The 14150-nt window shown below is 38.2% G+C and overlaps 5 protein-coding genes across 5 annotated transcripts; 2 read left to right on the forward strand and 3 right to left on the reverse strand.

Moving 5' to 3' along the window:
* Positions 1-1027: 1027 nt before the first annotated feature.
* On the reverse strand, positions 1028-1818 carry BDF20DRAFT_151087 (uncharacterized protein). The gene is made up of 4 exons (XM_053074804.1): positions 1608-1818; positions 1450-1523; positions 1279-1375; positions 1028-1208 (listed from the first exon to the last, which is right to left on the reverse strand). The coding sequence occupies exons 1-4, from the start codon at positions 1722-1724 to the stop codon at positions 1119-1121; spliced, it is 378 nt and encodes a 125-aa protein (XP_052932439.1). The 5' UTR covers positions 1725-1818; the 3' UTR covers positions 1028-1118.
* A 451-nt stretch (positions 1819-2269) lies between these two features.
* Positions 2270-5018, reverse strand: BDF20DRAFT_151143 (uncharacterized protein). Its single transcript, XM_053074805.1, has 15 exons — positions 4989-5018; positions 4711-4846; positions 4577-4634; positions 4452-4496; positions 4120-4366; positions 4002-4034; positions 3813-3901; positions 3568-3722; positions 3382-3467; positions 3173-3303; positions 3028-3093; positions 2921-2961; positions 2687-2847; positions 2508-2541; positions 2270-2427 (listed from the first exon to the last, which is right to left on the reverse strand). Exons 2-14 carry the CDS (start codon positions 4751-4753, stop codon positions 2518-2520), a joined length of 1179 nt encoding a protein of 392 aa, XP_052932440.1. The 5' UTR covers positions 4754-4846; positions 4989-5018; the 3' UTR covers positions 2270-2427; positions 2508-2517.
* Positions 5019-6824: 1806 nt separating this feature from the next.
* Positions 6825-9159, forward strand: BDF20DRAFT_991012 (P-loop containing nucleoside triphosphate hydrolase protein). The gene is made up of 5 exons (XM_053085334.1): positions 6825-7082; positions 7184-7237; positions 7373-7544; positions 7627-8179; positions 8251-9159. Exons 1-5 carry the CDS (start codon positions 6971-6973, stop codon positions 8887-8889), a joined length of 1530 nt encoding a protein of 509 aa, XP_052932441.1. The 5' UTR covers positions 6825-6970; the 3' UTR covers positions 8890-9159.
* An 80-nt stretch (positions 9160-9239) lies between these two features.
* Positions 9240-10844, forward strand: BDF20DRAFT_893783 (calponin domain-containing protein). The gene is made up of 6 exons (XM_053082373.1): positions 9240-9474; positions 9544-9579; positions 9662-9758; positions 9867-9876; positions 9944-10205; positions 10278-10844. Exons 1-6 carry the CDS (start codon positions 9390-9392, stop codon positions 10715-10717), a joined length of 930 nt encoding a protein of 309 aa, XP_052932442.1. The 5' UTR covers positions 9240-9389; the 3' UTR covers positions 10718-10844.
* Positions 10845-11073: 229 nt separating this feature from the next.
* Positions 11074-13917, reverse strand: BDF20DRAFT_893787 (Bromodomain-containing protein). The gene is made up of 7 exons (XM_053082374.1): positions 13658-13917; positions 13439-13550; positions 12962-13348; positions 12112-12742; positions 11606-11988; positions 11312-11522; positions 11074-11210 (listed from the first exon to the last, which is right to left on the reverse strand). The coding sequence occupies exons 1-7, from the start codon at positions 13693-13695 to the stop codon at positions 11131-11133; spliced, it is 1842 nt and encodes a 613-aa protein (XP_052932443.1). The 5' UTR covers positions 13696-13917; the 3' UTR covers positions 11074-11130.
* Positions 13918-14150: the final 233 nt, after the last annotated feature.

A 14150-nucleotide genomic window follows, 5' to 3' on the forward strand; every position in this document is an offset into this window, starting at 1 on the left:
AGAAAATAGTAGGACGGAACCAACGCGCTCGTTGGTTTTTCATCTGTAGCCTCCAGTGAATAGAATCATCAGATGTCACGGGCGCGCAGATAGAGAACGACCTAAAGCGAAAAAAAAAAAAGAGGGGCGCCGAAAAGGGAGGAAGAACAAGAGTTAACTTTTGGTTTCACATTATGGAAAAACAAAGAAAAAAATTTTTTTCTTCAAACCTCCCACCTCCCCCAAAAGGCGTATATTCTATACAGTGTTTTTGAAGCATGACCTATTCTTAACTGCCTTTCGTCTGGTAAAATAAAATGCAAGACACATGTAGAAAAGGGTCGAGATGATGTACATGGCTATCTAAGTCAAGAGAAAGCACGCGTTCGGTAGAGTTAAAATTCGTTCTCATGCGGACATGGACAACAGATTCTAAAATTGTATTAAAACTTTTTAACGGAGCCAGGTAAAACTGCTCTATCCCACACGTTAGCGGATCGAACTTTCCGACGTGTGGCGCAAGTCTTTAAAAATATCCATAAATTTGAAACCCAATCATGGAAGACTGTTCCATTAGAAAAAGAGGTTAAAGTTTGTGAATAGGATTGTTATACATGCTTGTCACAGGAAAGCTTTTGTTTGCTTTTGATATTGTCAAAGAAGTTCTCGACTTTGTATATGAAACAAACCCAAAAAAATGATCAGTTTGGGCTTTTTGACGCTTAAGCTAAATGATCGGACGCGTTCAAATTGGCTGTCTAAAAATGAAAAAGATCTTTCGTGTAATGCCGTACCTGTGTTTCTTTATTCATCCACTGTGAGTCCTTTCCAGCATATCATTCATCAAACGTGAAATACCCATGTTTGGTACAGGGAAAACAATTTAGAGTTGCATTTGTAATAGAGACGTAGCAATGTGTATGATGAAATAGACTACAACTATGGATCAGCCACCACTCAAATATGTTTATTGTTCTATTTATTCTTCAACTCTAAAGGCCTTTTGTTTAACACATGAAAAAGAAAAGGAAAAAAAAAAAAAAAAAAGCAATTGTATTGAAAATAGGCAGCTATGAATATACGTAACCAACTCCTTTAGAGTGAGTCTATTAGCAAACAACCATTTATCTGTTGTATAACTACAGCCATCCATTTTCTGTGTCTTCTTGCTCTTCTTTTCCTTCACTCGCAATAGAGGTATGAGTAAAGAATTTGTGGGCTTCGTTCATCTATTATTCAACGCGATTAGTTTCTACAGTTCTTTTCATCTGCATCAGCATAAAATGCATTTGCATTCACCTGCGCTTCAAGCTGAGCTTTGGTTACATCATCTTTAAGGTATTTTAATAGATCAAACGCCATTCTACACCAGTTCTGCCCCTGTTGTACCTCTGATCTATGGAAATACATGCTATCAGCCGAAATAGTACTCCTTTGATACTCTCTGTTACCATCAATAAAGCTACCCACTTTAAATAACACGTGATACCTTCATTCCAAGCTACCACAATCAAGTAATAGAGCTCCTCATGAGGATAGGTTACCTAACATGGAAGAAAAAAGAGGCTTTAGAATATACAATTGTAGTACATATTGTCCATCTGAAAAGGCCAACTTTTTTTCGCAACCTTTTTATACGCTTCTTGTTCTATGACAGACGTCATGCATTGAAGTAGATCTTGAGGATCGCTTTTTTTTACTGCCATCGAGAGAAGAATACGCGTCCATTTTGCATGCTGTGTCATATCGTCTGAATCGATAGACTTGATGGATGATTGTAAAATCTTTCCCAAAACCCGCCATAAACATGATGAGTCCCCTTAGCATCGAGAAAGTCAGTCAATAGGTTGGGGTTGTTTTTTTTTTTTTACCTTGATAGCTGAAAATGCATCTAAAGAAAAATGACATACGACATTCATTAATTATAGAAAAAGATGTGGTTGTATGCTTGGTAACAAAGCGAAAAACAGACGCTTACCATCCATAGAGCATTGATGATGTAATAATATAGTAGCTGTGTTCACCCGCAATCCAAATGAGAAGGAGCGTTGGTAACAAATAAATTTAACCTCATTGAAAATAATCGGGTACCTGTCGCCCTTTCCAAGACTGAATAAGAACATGAGTTCGATTGCTCAAGCATCTATTATAAAAATCGTGTTGGTAGGTGAAGGGTCTTTCTGGTAAGCTACTTCCCTTGGAGAGGACAAATCAGAGCTCAAGACACACCTTTAAACAATGGATGGCTTTGTTCATTGTATCTTGCTTGCTAACAAGAATTTCGATCTCAAAGTAGAGGGATAGGATAGAGATAGCATCATCATTCTCCTTTGTCTCATCTGTTTGGCGTTGTCTTAAAAAGGACAACATGGAAAGTATTTCATTGATATCACCTTCTTTTTCGTTCATCATCTTTTTATCTAAAGTTGCTTCTTTGTTGAGCAAAGACTTGAGAGAAAAAGAAAGGGATTGAGAGATTTTCAATTTGGTTTTTTTTGACAGCCTAAGGGTGATGGTCTCGTCTATACCTTGTTTTTGTCACGAAGTAACAGAAGATAAGCACTGACAAAGAGAAATGTACGAATACGATGCTGATCATAAGTAATTCTTGTTAAATCGTCAAAGTGAAGAGATAGCTACACCATAACAGATAATGTACGTTAAACGAATGAAGGAAAGATAATGAATCTTCTTTCAGTCTTACTACCTTATTAATGTTATCAAACATCAAAACTCCTTCCTCATGCCTGCCTTGACTAAAGCAGAAAAGCCCTAGATTCCATGACGTATGCAATATCCATTCAAGATCACTCAGTAACACTGTTCCCTGAACTTCATCTTTGGGAACTTCTGCAATGAGTTCGCATACTGAGAACTAGAAACATCAGAATCAAGCATTTATACAGGACACACACAATGTAAAATGAATTTTTGCTCATACCAACACCAAAATAGGAAGCGATTGCTTTGAAGTTTAGTTTTCTAAATAGTTTACAATAAAGAATTTAGCAATGATTATAAAAGTATATCATACCTCGTGGTCTGTACCTAGTTCTGGAATTACCCTCCTTTTTCATGGCATCATAAACTGTTGTTTTTATATGAACGGTGCATCTACATACATACATACACATGTAGACGTTAACAGTCAAGTGTTTGTAAAGGAACTCGTTGTTTAAGACCGCTTATATACCTTATCAGAAACACTAGCAAATGAATCATGTCTAATTTCTCTTGTCGTTCAATAAGTGCATTCAAGCTTCTGTCATAGACGAGCAGTAAACCGTCCAAAACCGTTTTCATAATAGATCCTTTCTTCCCATACTATGTGAGCAAATAAACAAGAAATCAATCATCTTATTCCTCTCCCAAATAGATCATTGGTTAGACCAGCATACATACTTTGTAACAATATTTAAGTATGGGTAAAAAATGCTTTAAACTCAAGTCTTTGCATTCAAATAGAGTCGCCAAAATAGGATCTGTTACTTTAACAAAAAATACCCATCTCTTTCAATTCGTCTGTTCTCCATGCTTTTTACTTGTTTTCAAATAAATACAAAAAATTCCACCACGAACGTAACTTACAATAAGGCTGCTCAACTTTGGTTTGTCTCAGACTGTACTGGAATAGCAATAAATAGTCTTCGATGGCAGGCTCAGCGGTATCTTCTATACCTTTTCTCAACGATTCGTAAGCTGCATCTGCATCTTCCATCTGTATAAAACAAACCGATAATTTCCTACAAAAAAAAACCCCGCCCCCACAAATACAGTGAATACACTTATCGTCATACGAGACCACCATGAGACTTTGCCTTTCTTTCCCTCACCTTGCCATGATGATAGCATTTGTATTCTCTCCAAAAGTGGAACTTGTTATATTGTATGCATATTTGAACCATAACGATGCTGTTCTAAACTGACATTTCTACAAAGAAAAGAAAATCAATATTCTTGTGGGTTATCTTTAATAGAAACCAAAGCACAAACTTGAGTTATTCTGTCCCGCTGCATCTTACATCATAAAAGCCATCCCCTGTTCTCCAAAGTAACTGTTGACAAAACGAAATCGTTAAGCCTGCTTATTTTTTGAATACATGTGCGCATTACTTTTCTCAGGCCTCAAAGTTATGTTACCATTTGTATAGCGGACAGTTCCGCATCTGGTATATCTCCTTTTATCAGAAAAATATCATCCATGGTGGACCCTAATACTCTTTCTTCAAAGTCAATCGAAAGCTGCATAGCTTCTTGACATAATTCGGAGAGAATGAGAACTTTGACGAGGTAGAATTCGCTGCTGTTGTCACTACTACTTATTTTGTTGCTTATCAGCAACGCACGATGAATCAACACGTCTAATCCATCCATAATACTCGAGATGCTATGTTTTATATATACAGCATAGTAAGCACTACTCTGCATCTAGCTCGAGATGGAAGTAGGTAATTACTCATGAACAGACTTACCTCACATATTGATTTTGGTTGACTAAATGAGCGATGGACACGAGCCTATATAGATGAACAGAGTCAGTCTACAAATGTATCCAATGGAAGAGATCAAATAAAACTCTCTCTCTTTTTTTTTTTACAGCGCTAAATCTAGAGTACTTGTCGTTACTGATATGGTTTCCACCATATTGAAGTATTCTATAAAGCAGTATTTAGTACAACCATAATTGCCTTGTCTATAATCAGCAAAAACTCAATTGAGACATATTCAGACCTTCTTGCATCTTTTTTTGTAAAATCTCGTTTGCGCATGACATTGATTTGAGCCAAAGATGAAATTTACAGTAATAGTAGTGTAACGATTGTTTCTCTTCCTATATTGAACATGATCTATCGCTTGAGCAAATACCCTGATGAGAAGAAAAAGCAAGTTGCTTACTCGTGTTAGGACATGATCCAAGGTCGTTAATAGCCGAGTGGCGTCATTCCCGTGGAGAATATGCGTATCTTTTTGGCATACAGAAGCTTATCATTGATATCTTAGCTGCATACTTTCAGGAAAGTTGACATAATGACAATTCAATAGGGGTACCTAATAGATCCATTAAAATATCCTATGTTTATGCAGCATGAATCATCTGTATTTTATTTTTTTTTTCCTCTCTTGCAGCAAATGCAAAATGAAAGAGTGAGAGGGTTGCTGTTCTTACATGGAAACAGGCCGGAAAACTATCCAAACCGGAGCAGTCGATCATATGCTGGAGACATCCCATCATCCAGTAGAGTATTTCAACAGACGTTTTACACGAATTCTTCAAGAGGAGCATACTCGTTTCTAAAAGCACATACAACATGTACGGTAACTAATACATCGAATAAGGCATGGACTGAGTATACAACGGATGTTCCCCCCTCCCCCCCCCAATGTACCTACTTCACTGGAGCTAGTGAATGTGTACAACTCACCTCTGCTTTTCTGACGCCCTGTGATAAATGACTTGCCGTCATTTCTGTAACAAAAATAAATCTCATAGAATCAACAAAAAAACACAAGGGAGAAAGATAAAGTTCTCGTCTTTATGTGGTACCTATCGCCTTTTCGTAGAGACGTTGAGACTCTATCCATTTCTCTTTGCGCGACGTCTATTGGGAGGCTGATGATAATCAACCATCCAATAAAATAGAGCTTATTAACGAGAGGTAGACCGCCATGACTTACGTATTCAGATTGGTACAAAGCACATCGAATGAACGCTCGTATTTGATCGTCTGATCTGCTACAAAGACCTGTTTCATTACCATCGTTCAAATACTATCCGTATATTTATAATTTAAAACTTTTTGAATGACAAGGCAAAAACAAAAAGTAGGTTCTAAGGATTACCTTTTCCATTTCTTCCATCATAAACAAACTGATATTATCTAGGCCATCACAATCTTTTCGAGTGGGATGATGAATAAAAGAGAAAGATTTCCTAGTATGGATGGGTGAGATACGAAAGAAAAGATAGAATACCTAACCAGAGCTTGTAGGTGTTGCTCAATATGTGTAGATATTCCCAGTAATGATCTTGCTTCCATTTCTGATTCAAGTGCAAAACTCTGCAGCAAGTATCTTTTACTATGGACAGGTTGGGGGGTATTTGTCGAAAAGATGACGTTTAGAACTAGACCATGACACATTTCTTATTGGTTTCTTTACATTTCGCCAATATCTTGAATGATGTCAAGTTGTTGTCAGATTGAACATGGTGGGTCAATCGAACAGACTCGTTCCATAATCTTAAGGCTAACAGACAAAAAAAAAGTAGGAATATATAGGTCGACTGTACGTAACGCATACACACTACGTTACAAAAGCTTCTTGAATATATACCGTGTACTGTTAATTGCTGCTTTTCTTCATCCAAACGATCCATAGAATGCTGCGTCTCTCTTATTAAAAGTGTCGCTGTGCAGTCGTCGACTTCTTTTGCTCTGGTCCAAATGTGACCGATAAAAACTTCATTCTCGACAAGTGAGACGGCAGACAAACACGCCAACAGTTCGCTTAAAAGGACTGTTGTGCGAGAGAAACCAGACATCAATCTACCTATCACATGCACAGATGAGATATAAAGAACAGACCTGATAGCTCGCTTAGCTTCATTCTTCTTTTTTATTTATAGAAAAGTGATGCCGTTTCTTTTTTTGGAGGAAAGAAGGGATACGCTGTTCCAGGGAAAAGAAGAAGAAGTGAACAATCACTACCTTTTTTGAAAAGATGATTGGACTGTTTATTCTACTTGTCCTAAAAGTAGATTGACAACTCTAGAGACTCAAGGTATCCACGCTTTATCCGTATCTTTTTGGGCAGCATCAGCCTCAGCCTCAGCATCAGCATCAGCAGCAGCAGCAGCAGCAGCAGCGACATTTTAGGCGTGTCCAAAGAGGGAAAATTCATGCTCCGGACGGGGATCAATTCGTCCTCCTCACTCAACTCAAAAATGATTTGATTTTTTCCCTTCTCCAAGCGTAATGAGTAAAAGAGCAAAATGCCTCTGAGAGATTGGATCGAATTACATTCACTGAGAGAAAAACTTGACAATGGAGGCTATCAAACGTTAGAAGAATTAAAGCAAACCAGTATACTTGAATTAACCAAAGGTGAGACACCTCTTTTTGTTTTTCCTCTCGGTTTGTAGCCATACTGACTTTTTCTCGATCGATCCGTGTTTGGGCATGTCTTTTTTTTTTTGAAAAAAAAGAACTTCAACTCTCAACGGAAGAAGTAGAGTATGTGATAAAAGTGTGCGGTAGAGGTAAATGTTACTTGCTGATCTTTATGACTTTCTCCATCTCGTTGCGATTGTAGACAGTTTTTTTAACTAAACAAAGGCTGCACACACACACACAAAAAAAAAAAAAAAAAATAAAATAAAAATGATATAATACAGAACCTACTACTGTTCAAAAGAGAACCTTGGCAGAAATCATCGCAGCAGAACAAGAGAATAGTATAACTACTTTGTCCAAAAATGTGGATACATTACTCGGTGGTCATGGTATACCGCCTTTCAAGATAACCGAGTTATGCGGTGAACCTGGATCTGGAAAAACACAACTTTGGTAAGCAATAACTTATGGGACATACACACACACACACACTTGAGAGCACCCATTCACGAAAAGATGTCAATCCCACTTCCAGCATGCAGCTTGCTGTGAATGTACAGTTAGACAAAGAAAAAGGCGGTGTAGATGGCGAATGTCTTTACATTGATACAGAAGGTTCTTTTCAAGTCTCACGGTACATCAATATAGGGCGACGTCACTTTAGCATTGAAAAGATGCTCAAGAGCATTCATGTATTCCGCATCTTGGATCACTCAGAGTTGATTGCCATGATTCGACAATTACCAGACATTATGCAACACTATCCCAAGATCAAACTCGTCATTATTGATTCCATTGCGTATCATTTCCGGTTGAATGTATTGGATGCTCGAGCACGGACAGCCATTTTAAACTATACGGCTCGTATGTTGATTGAATTAGCCAAGGTCTATACGTTGTCCGTGGTGGTGACGAACCATGTGGCATCCGATGGTTATCAAGGGCCGTTGACACCTTCCTTAGGTTCGGAATGGGGTTATTGGTGTGCCAATCGTCTATTTTTGTTTCGAAGACGACACTATCGCTTTGGCTTCTTGTATAAGGCAGTTGAAAATGAGAACAGCAGGCCTGTTCAATTTCATATAAGGGTAAAAAAAAAAAAAAAAAAAAGAAATCTATAGATACACATGCCAAAACCTCATGTTCCAATTGTCCATAGGAGGAGGGTATTGGTGATCCAGAAGAAGAAGAAGTGGAGGTGGTGAAAAAAGAGAGCGATGAGCGAGCGGAATGGACAGAGGAAATGGATTCTGCTTGGGAAGAAGTGAAGCAGGCAAAAATCAAAGAGGAAGAGGAAGCGAAAGAATTCGAGGATATTTGGAACGATGATGCTGTGAATGACAGGTTAATATCGCAGATCGACTTGGGTTCTTCGGAAAAGGGGGCAGTAGGGAGTACAGTTCGAAAGACGGATGACAACGACAACGACAACGGCGACGACGACAATGAGAAGCAATGTACGGTAGATGAAGGGTTTATACCCAGTTCGCAGATCATTGCTGAGGGAGTGCCAAGCTTGTTTGATGCTGAAAGCAGCCCTCTTTCAGAGCCCTCTGAAGACGTTGAAACAGGCCTTGCCAGCAATAAACGAAAGATAAATGTTGAAAAAGAGAGTCGGAAAAGATGCAAGCAAACTACCCACGAATCTTGTTCTATCATCACGAAAGATGAGAAAACGAATGACACAACAGCAGTCAACGACGACACAAGAGAGGACGTTGACAGAGGGTATTGGGACAGTGATTTGGAAGAAAGCTTGGATTGGGATTTTTTGCAGAATGTTGAAAGTTACTTATAAAAGAACACATACCCCCCCCCCCATTTTTCTAATGACCTTAATATACCATGATCCATCCAATTTTGTACATTCTATCTATTTTTCTTTTCAATAAAGTACACTGTTACGGTTGTTGTCTTTTTTCTTCTAGGAACAGTACTTTTATTTTTTTATTTTTTTATTTTTTGAGAAAAGGGTTCCTGTATCCATATTATTATGGACCAATCACTAAGCATGGAATTCAGGAGGCAGGGCGAGGCGGGGGGTGTGGTAGTGGTGCGGGGGGTGGGGTGCCCCATCTTGATATTCAGGGCGACCACTGATGTTGGTTTATAGTGGTTAAAACCAAAAAAGCAGAAAAAATAAGGGCCATTTATATATTTGACGTACGTCACATGCAATATTCTTATATTAGAAGACACACGTGTATTAACCTTTTTTTCTAAATTTCTATTTCCCCGTTTCCCGTTTTCTCTATTCTTTGCTTTTCCCACTCTTTATACCATCCGTTTATTTGAGCCATGGGTGAATCACGTACTGAATTGTTGGCTTGGCTTAACGATCTTTTACAGACCAGATACACAAAGGTTGAACAAGCAGGAACAGGTAACATTCATTACCACTATCCCGAGCGATGGTCAATGAAGATTCCTAATGTAGGCTTTATGAATTTAGGTGGTGCTTATTGTCAGATTTTCGACTCCATCTATGGTACAAAAAAGAATGAGTTTGAGCAGGGGGAAACAAAAGAGTCGTCTCTCAATAACTAATCCATCCACTGTTGTTCATCTAGGTGATGTGCCTATGAGTAAAGTAAAATTTGACGCTAAACTTGAATACGAGTTTATCAACAACTTTAAAATTCTACAGAATGCCTTGAAAAAGCACAAGTAAGTCAACATGATGCTTATAGAATGGAATGGCTCGATGCTAACGAACACATCCCCCCCTTTTTTTTTTAAATGATTGTATCACTATTTTGGTGATGGACAAAAAAGGGTGGATAAGGTAAGAACCAAAAGAAACAATCGATAGGCTACAGAGAACCCTTTTGGTTGATTTCCTTCTTTATTAGAATGTGCCTGTGGATCGTTTAATAAAATGCAAACTTCAAGACAACTTGGAATTTATGCAATGGGTAAAGAGATACTGGGAACAAAACTACCCTGGAGGAGAGTATGATGCTTTAGGTCGTCGTAAAGGAACAGTGCCCACCGTGGCTTCCTCCACTCGAACGACAACGACGACGACGAGCAGCTCACCTGGATCTGTCGTCTCCTCGTCTGTTGGAGGAGGAAGAGCCAGTTCTACCAATAGAAAGGCTACAAAAACACCAGGTACAGAAAATCTCGCAAAGGATAGAATAGATAATCTTGTTCTTACACCCCACCCCTTTGATTCAAAAAAAGCTTCGCGTAGTGGCAGTCGAGGTGGCGGTGGGCGTACAAGTGTTTTAGATAACCATTCAGCTTCCATGATTATTGATTTAAACAAACAGATTACCGAGCTCAAATTAGCTGTCGATGGACTTGAAAAGGAACGCGACTTTTATTTTGGAAAGTTGAGAGAAATCGAGATTGAAGTGCAAGAGAATTTAGAACAAATTGAAGTAGCCACGGCAGAGAATGAACAACCACCTGAAGAACATGAGGCGTATGCTATTTTGCGTAATATCCAGAATATCCTGTACAGTACAGAGGATGGGTTTGAAGTCCCTCCTGAGGAAGAAGAGGACATCTTGGCAGGCACCACGCAACAAGCACCAGGAAGAGCAGAGAGAGAGGAAGAGCAGCTTCTTCATCATCAGCCAGCAGTGAATGCGTTAGAGTATGATGATGAAACTTTTTAGATTCGACTTGAAAAGAAACACCCCGACTAGGAAATGATACACACACACACACATATATATATATATACTAAAAATTCTATTCCCCCCACCTCCTCAAAAATATAGCTTTTTTTTTTTTTTTGTTTTTGCATCATTTTTCAAACAATCATAGCCTGTGAATAACAATATAATGAATAAGGTAACTTGTGGGGCGTTTTTTTTTTTTTTTTTTTTTTTTTTGAGAATTTATTTTTTGCTTTTTGGAATCATGATCTGGAGTCAATGGATGCGTTTTTCTTACCATATCGTGAAAGAAGAGGAAAGGAGGGATAAAAATGTATAGAAAGCATATTCATATGTGATTGTCTGAGATATATAAAAAAAAAAAAAAAAAGTAAAAAGAAAAAATATAACAAAAGTTAAGGTATCTACATCTAATCTGAACTGCTGCCAGAATCATCTGAATCAGAGCCAGAAGAACTTTCAGAGTCGCTTTCGCTTGAAGAATCGTTATCTAAGAGAAATTGACAAAATGTTCGTTCAATGTCTCGTGGGCATGTTCATGGTGGGATAACGAAAAAAAAAAAGGCAATGGCTCTTTCTTTTTTTTTTTACCTGAATTAAATTTTTGTAAGGTTTTCTCTAATTGACGTATTTTACGTGCATTGTCTCTTTCTGAGTAACTGTTTCTAGCTCGTTTTGTGGGTGGTGAGTTGGCGGCTTTTTTGTCCACTAAACTATCGCCGCCTGTAACGAACTCGTGTAATTTGTGCAATGTCTTTCTATCAAGCGCATCAATATCCAACACAATTTCTTCTTGTCCTTGCTATAAAAAAGGAGGGATGGTGAGTTGTGTTCTGTTTGTTTTTTGGTTTTTTTTTGCTTACGAGAAAAAAGAGGTCAACTTACGCCACTGATGTTGGGCATGGAGGTTTGAATGATATTCACGACGGTGGTCAGGTCATCGCCCTGTAAGCTATTGATTTGTTCACTTAATTCTTTCTTTTGTTCAAATGAGAATTCAGGGTAATCATCCACCATCTGTTTTGGTAACGCTTTCGATGCTTGATGAGATTGTGTCTCTTTCCTCTTTGCTGGAGCCCGTTTTCTTTTCTCTTTCACCGCAGCAGCAGGCTTTCTCTCCTTTGCTGTATGACTGCTGCCGGTGGGTCTGCGTGTGGTGGTGGACTTGGGCTTTCCTGTTCTCTTTCGCTTTTGTGATTTGATGGACGCAATTTGTTGCGAAATATCCATCAAATGACGCTCTAATTCAGCAATTCTCTGTTCACGTTCTATCCGTCGATAGGGGGCGTGCGTGCGTGAGTGGGGGGTTTTTTTAAAAAAAAGAGGGGAGGGGGGTGGGTTAGATGAGACATAGCAGAAAAAAAAAAAAAAAAAAAAAAAAAGAAACCTACCATCTTCATCCGATTCCTCTTCCTCTTCGTCCAATTCTTCTCGTCCTCCTCTTTCCAGTTCCTCTGGTTCTTCCATGATGTCATCTTCGTCTTGTTCATCAATGACGCTATTTACAGGTGCAGGTTCTGGTTTCTGAGCCCACTTTTCATCAAATACTTTCTCCAATTCGCGTGCCATTTTATAGACAGGTAAATTGGGTGGATTGTAAGTGTAACAATTATTGAACATCAAACGGATATCCTGCTCAAATTGCTCTGGTTCCTCATAATCACCCTCGTTTAATTTTCTTTCAATGGTCGCTAGATCCATAGGATGCTTTATGATTTCAACATAGTCTGGAATGTTTAATGCCACGACATCCACAGGCTGTAAAAATGGGTAGTTGATGTCCCTGTATTTATTCTTTTTCAATTCTTTTAAGGTCTGCATGCAGAATTTCATTTGCAAATCGTTCTTTCTGGGGTTACGATTGCGTTTCGTAATGGTTTCGGGGTAGTCTTTGGAAGGAGGAGGATGAATTTCGCGTTTCGGTCGGCCATCTTCAGAGATGCGACGTTCAATCATTTTTTGATTCCGGTGCAGATGGTCGTCATTTGCTGGTGACATGGACGCTGGTGTATTGGACATGGACTGTTTGTAACAAAGAAATAAGAGATAGAGAATGAATACCACATAGTATATTTCATAATGGAAAGGCCCTTCTCCCATTGCTTTTCATCACCACATAAAGAGGCAAAAAAAAGAAAAAAAGAAAAAAAAAAAAGAGACCTTGCCTGCGTGACAGGTTCTTTTTTTCCCTCCCCCCTCCCCGAATCTTTTCTTTTTCTACTTTTTTTTGGGTCAACTTACATTCGAAGAAGGTGGCATTTGCCTTAAACTCTTTTCAAAGGCTGACTCTACATTCTGACACAACATAGAAATCATGGCTTCAGGGCCATTGAATTTGTAACAGTTGTTGAATACCAGCCTAATATCACTGACAAAGTCCTCCACATTGGCGTATTCCCCACTGTTGAGCTTTTTATCGACCGTCGTAAGGTCCATGGGATATTTGACGACGATAGGATAGTCAGGTATATTCAATTTAACATAGTCTACTGGATGTAAAAAGGGAGCTGCATCGCGATGTTTCTTTAGATTTCTCATGATGGCCCCACAATATTTGATTTGATCGCGTGTCATGTTGGACTTGCTGTTGATGTCTGATAAGGATGGTGAAGGCGAATTTGTTCTAGACTAAAAAACAAAACAAACAAACCAATCCCTTGAAAACATCAATAGACTTGTCTCTGTCACTCGAAGGTCCTTTTTCTTATCCCATCTTACCTGTTGTTTTTTGATACCTCCACTCTTTCCACGGTCTAATAAAGACTTGTTTCCTTTAAGCGCCAATTTTGGCTTGTTCAATGTAGTGTCGATTTCTTGAAATTCTTCTTGACTAAAATAGGGAAAGGGGGGAGGGCGATGGGGTTTTAAGAACAAAGACGCGTTATAGATCGCTTTCTTTGTGTTCTCTTTTGCGTTTCACACATACTTCCAACTTACACTTGTGTAGATTCCTCTGTTTTAATTTCTGCATTCATTTTTTTTTCTATTCCTTTGATATGACTTTTGTAGTAGATATGTTTATACAAACTTTCTTCCGTCCAAGAAAAGAAAAAAGTTGTCCAGTAGTGTAGTAGTGGTAGGTCGTTTCGTCGTGGTCGTCGTTTAGCTGTGAATAGTAATAATATGGACGAAAAGGCAAGGTCAAACGTTTATCCAGATACAAAAGAGAAAAAAGAAAAAAGGCAAGGAAAAAAAAAAAAAAAAAAAAAAGCTATGATTTAGGGCCAGACTTTTTTGTTATTTTTTCTTTTTTTTTTTTTTCGTTTTTACCTTTGAACAGAAGAAAATTATGTAATAATAGATAATATGAAAAAAAGGTTGAGAAAAACTAAAAAAAAAAGAAGATAAAAAAAATAAAAATTTTTCTTTTTGAATTTTTTTTTTTTTTTTTTTTTTTCATGAACAGCTGAACAGGAAAAACCAAAAGGAA

Source organism: Mycotypha africana (genome assembly GCF_025528875.1).
Source record: "Mycotypha africana strain NRRL 2978 chromosome Unknown BDF20scaffold_11, whole genome shotgun sequence".
Lineage (NCBI taxonomy): Eukaryota > Fungi > Mucoromycota > Mucoromycetes > Mucorales > Mycotyphaceae > Mycotypha > Mycotypha africana.